Source organism: Triticum aestivum, chromosome 4B (genome assembly GCF_018294505.1).
Source record: "Triticum aestivum cultivar Chinese Spring chromosome 4B, IWGSC CS RefSeq v2.1, whole genome shotgun sequence".
NCBI classification, from domain to species: domain Eukaryota; kingdom Viridiplantae; phylum Streptophyta; class Magnoliopsida; order Poales; family Poaceae; genus Triticum; species Triticum aestivum.
This window is the reverse complement of record NC_057804.1, coordinates 374,710,770-374,715,428: the sequence shown is the minus strand read 5'-3', so window position 1 is coordinate 374,715,428 and position 4,659 is coordinate 374,710,770. Positions and strand designations below refer to the sequence as shown.

The window sequence follows — 4,659 nt, the reverse complement described above, 5'->3', positions numbered from 1 at the left end:
TTCGTTCCTACAGCGTCCCCATATTCACGGTGGACGGAGTCGTGGAGGACGACGAACCCGACAACCGTCCTGTCTTCTCGGCATCCAACTTCTTGCTCGTCGCAAGCTTGCATTTTTTATGGTGGTCGGTGAAGGTGTGGGTGAGGAGGGGTGTGCATATAGGGTTTGCGCGAAGGAGGCTGGTCGACTTTAAAGCCGAGGAAGGCTTCTCGCCCCGCGACGACGTGAATGCGGGTAGTCGGGTGGCCGAGCAATAGGTGTGAATGCGCGGATGTCTTTAATCCCAAAGGCCGGATAGGGCTTTCTAGTGGGTCAGAGTGTCGGAGTTCGGTGTGGCGGACGTTTTGACCGCCCGAGAGCTCCCATCGATTTAAGGTCGGGCTGCGGATTTCGAACGTCTAGACCAGTCCGGACCAATTTAGTGACATGCGTTGAAGGCCTAAGAATATTTGAACCATCAGTTTTGAACATTTGCGGGCGGTTGGGCATCCGTGTTGGGGATGCCCTTAGCCTTTAGGTTGGCAACTCTGAATGGCGTCCAGATCATTACATTATCGTTCATAACCAAACTAGCGAATGTCAACCGCCCGCAAATGTCACGAAAAAAAACTAGCGAATGTCACGAAAATTAACAACAGGAAAATGTGCCTTCAATTCGAGTGTATGATTTACGTTCTACTATGCTTGTTTTGCCACATATCGGCCGTTGTTTACACGGCCTATGAATTAGTCGATCAGACAGGCAGGCCAGCGAGCACACCGGTGGCCGGCCGCCGGCGACCCGTGTGTTTTCACGGGACGAAGTACATGGGGTTTGGTATCTTGAACACGCGGTCGCCGACGTTGTCGCCCTGCAGGTCGCTCCACTGATCCCCGACGTTGCCGCGGATCCTGTAGCCCTCGTCCACCAGCTGCTTCCTCATCGCCGACTTGAACAGCGACGAGCTCTGCCCTCGGTACTCGGGAGTTCTGCAAACACATTTCGATCATGTTCTATGCTACTCCTACTAGAAATCAACCTTGCCTCTCTCTGAAGTCTGAATTATTACCAACAAATTAACAATAGTAACGTGTGTTTAAGGTTCACACTCTCGGGAACCAAGCAAGTCAACAAGAGGGGTGTTGGTACTGTACCTCATCATGAGCCTCTCGTACCCTGAGAACCCCTCCGACTCCAGATTCTGGGACGTGCAGGAGCCCAGAGTCTGCTCGTCCCTCCCGGAGACAAGGAAGACCTTGAATCCCTTGTCCTGCAACGCCGCGAACAGCCCAAGGACCGGCGGTATGCCCGGGCAGGCCCCTTGGCTAGCCCACTTCTTGAAGGCCATGGGATCGTACGCCCTGAAACACACACACACGCCATATGCATTATTCGCTGGCTGCACTTGCACGGAATGAAACGGCCGGGCCGGAGACGCGCGTACCCGAAGCGCTTGGCCTGGTAGTAGAGCAGGTTGGAGAGGCAGGTGTCGTCGATGTCGAAGATCCAGGCGTCGAGGCCGTCGGCGGCGGCGGCGGCGATCTGGTCGACGTAGGCGGACACCTGCTCCATGACGCTGTCCAGGTCCCTGCCGTACTGGCCCCGGGTCATGTAGGCCTTGACGTAGCCGACGCAGGGCGCCGGCACCGTGCGCCAGCCCCTCGCGTTGTTGGCCTCCACCATGACGCGCCAGCTGAGGCAGCCGGCGTCGTCGTGCGTCGCGGAGCTCGGCCAGGCGCAACTGGCGAAGCCGCCGCCAAGGGAGAGGAGGTGCGTGATCACCACCCACAGAGCAAGCGCCTGGGAGGAACCCATCAATGCCGCGCGCGCGGGATTACCAAACAAACGTGGGCTGGACAAAACACTCGAAGTAATGAGTTGGTACGTACGAGTACTACGTAGGAGAAACACACCACATATGAGTCGTGAAAAGAGACTCTTTCCAGGTCACGATCATGTTCTGTTTCCAAACAAAAAGGGAAGGAAGGAGTAAAGAAGATCGTAATCTAACCTGGATCGACGCGCCAATGATGCTCGCGGCAGGCAGACGGGTCGATCGAGACTTGTGTCTGACTTGTGAGTAGCAGCAGCTGGCGTACGTGTGGATTTTATAGGGAGGGGATCCAGGCCCGGAAGGTTCATGACGGACTCGCGGTCGGGTTGAGTCATCGTCCAGTGCAAGGAAAAGAATAGGAATGAATGATTACGCCATGGAAGATGCATGCGGCCTGCTTTGGGTTGGAGTTAGGGCGATGGTGCCCCATTTGCACCGCAGCGCCAGCGCGCTCCGGTGCGCGCCACGTCAACGCAACCGCGCCGCCACTGCTCGCTAACCAATAACGATCGTGTGTGTGATGGCGACCTCGGCAAAGCTGGCTGGCTGGCTGCTCTTTGTTTTTCGATCCAGGCTCACTCATGGTGCTGGTCAACAAGCGCTGACAAAGCAAACGTTGGGTTGGGAATTGCACGAGTGGAAGGACATTGACCACCAGATGGGAAAGTCCCTCCTACTAACGCCACACACAACATGTATGCCCTTTTTGCCGGTGCCGGCCATGTATACCGGACCCAGCCCCACGCCGCACATGACAACAAAGTCCACTGGGGATGAGGGAGGGATCTATGAATCATAGAGCATTAGATTATCTCTAGCAGATTCGGCCTATTGGTATTCTTCATATAGTTTTGCTAAAGCACATCTAAGATGTGAAGCTTTTTGGTACCTTTTCGCCTCGTGCTGGGTCCAGTTCGACGCCCCCCGTGTTGCCGGATTACGAGAATGAGGCCTCCACCGAGGTTGTATCTCCAGTGCTGAAGATCATGCGTGAGCTGCAGCTGTTGTGTGGGAGACCTATTTCGCCTCAGTCGATGGAGCAGCTAAAGCTGGGCTCTCTCCAGGCTTCGGAGCTGGCCCTGGTGCCCTTACCATCCCCCGTGGAGCCTTGTCGGGCGTCAGCTTGCCTGCCTCTTGGCCTCGTGGAGCACGGAGTTTTTGATGCTGTTGGTCCCACAAGTGATGTGGTTGTTGTGTCCAAAGCGTCGACGGTTGTGCCCGGGGCTCTCCTCGCCAAAGAGATTTGTGATTTCTTAGTAGCTTTGGAGGCTGCTGACCCTGGATCCAAGAAGACGATTGGTTGTCTTCTGAAGGAGAAGGCCATCAGGGATAAGAAGAGAGGTGGTGCTAGCTCGTGACCCAGCATCTTGAAGAGAGTTCAGATAAATGTAGAAGCAAGAAGAGTGACGCTATAACAAAGGTGTCCGCAGTTGCTTATGATGATGGCTATTTTGTGGGGGCAATTCGGTGTAGTTGCGTCTCATATGTCGGCATTTGGTAGGGTCAGCGTGTTGGGGGTGTTTTCATGTTTGCTCTTGTGGTTTTGTGGCCTCATGATTTGGGAGTAGTCCGCTTGCATTATGGGGTTGTGGCTTGGTTGCCTTCCGTCATCAAGTTGTAAAGGTTTTTGCTTGGTTTTCCGCAATTAACTGGGCAACTCTCTTCTTCTTAAATAATGAATGAGGCAAAGCTTTTGCCTTCATTTCAAAAAAAATGTATTGCACATCTATCTAAATCCTATATCGTTGATCTTATGCGAAGATTCGTGGATTTTTTTTCCCTTTTTATGCTTGATTGAGTCATTTAGATGTGCAATAACTAGGGCACATCTAGATGTGCCCTAAACACACCCTCTTCTTCGTATTTATACAGAGTATGTTCCATATGTATTATGGAGGTTGTCGAGGGAGGGTGCCATGTCGAGTTCTCCACAAGAAAATTTCAACTTTTGTTGGGCACAACAATTGCCAAATTTCGTTCCAAATAGAATTAGTAGAATAGCACCATTTATGTCCCGTGTCAAAGGCGTTCACCAAATTTATAATTTCGTTCCGCATAGTATGTGGATCTTACAGAGAAGGTGCCACTCTTTGTAAGGTTTCAAGCAATGAAATCTGACATATCATATGTTGGAAGCGGGATAGCAATTACTTTGTTGTGCATCCACTGGCCAGAAACTTGCCTAACCAAGTCTTCACCCCAGTTGCATGTAGCTGGATCAGTAATATCACCGACCTTCAACAAAATTTGACCTCGCCTTGGTGTAATTATTTTCCTATCATTATTGTTGGTATCCATGCATCCTCCCATATATTAATATTCTGTCCATCCCCAGCTCTCCAGATATAACTGTGACGTAGCACATTTACTCCAGCCATGTTACCCTGCCACGCAAAGGACAGCCCCTTCTTGAGCTTCGCCTCTAACAGGTTGCCATCCAAATAATATTTCTCATGAATAATACGAACACATAGGGACTCTGGGTTCTCAACGAGCCTCATTGCTTGCTTTTCCAACATTGCTAAGATGAAACCGTGGATATCAAGAAAACTCATCCCTCCTTTACTCTTTGGCGCACCCATTTTCACCGCGCCATTCAATCCATATTTTCTGGTTGTTCTTGTCACCCTAGTCACCCTACTGTCCATGAATAATTGTTGAGATCGGAGATCAGCAAGCTCTCCTAGATCGTTCGTCCAGGTGTTAAAACACTCAAGTCACTTCACAGACATGGGCGTGATTTGCCCAAGTTCAAGCCACCGCCGAGATGTAACACCCTACTCATGCTTTGTGTATTCTTTCTTGTATATCAAGAGTGCGTAGTGAGCTCTATGTGTTCTCAATC

The 4,659-nt window shown here is 51.4% G+C and overlaps 1 protein-coding gene across 1 annotated transcript; it reads right to left on the bottom strand.

The window, feature by feature from the left end:
- Positions 1-438: 438 nt before the first annotated feature.
- LOC123094847 (acid phosphatase 1) lies at positions 439-4,653 on the bottom strand. The gene is made up of 4 exons (XM_044516728.1): positions 1,992-4,653; positions 1,425-1,832; positions 1,135-1,341; positions 439-969 (listed from the first exon to the last, which is right to left on the bottom strand). The coding sequence occupies exons 1-4, from the start codon at positions 2,201-2,203 to the stop codon at positions 792-794; spliced, it is 1,005 nt and encodes a 334-aa protein (XP_044372663.1). The 5' UTR covers positions 2,204-4,653; the 3' UTR covers positions 439-791.
- Positions 4,654-4,659: the final 6 nt, after the last annotated feature.

Bases quoted from the DNA above. Each gene is read 5' to 3' on its own strand.
- LOC123094847 (XM_044516728.1), bottom strand. From the start codon at position 2,203: ATGCATCTTCCATGGCGTAATCATTCATTCCTATTCTTTTCCTTGCAC. The intron at 1,342-1,424 runs GTACGCGCGTCT...TGTGTGTTTCAG, and splicing joins TACCAGGCCAAGCGCTTCGG to GGCGTACGATCCCATGGCCT. The intron at 970-1,134 runs GTACAGTACCAA...ATGTGTTTGCAG, and splicing joins TACGAGAGGCTCATGATGAG to AACTCCCGAGTACCGAGGGC.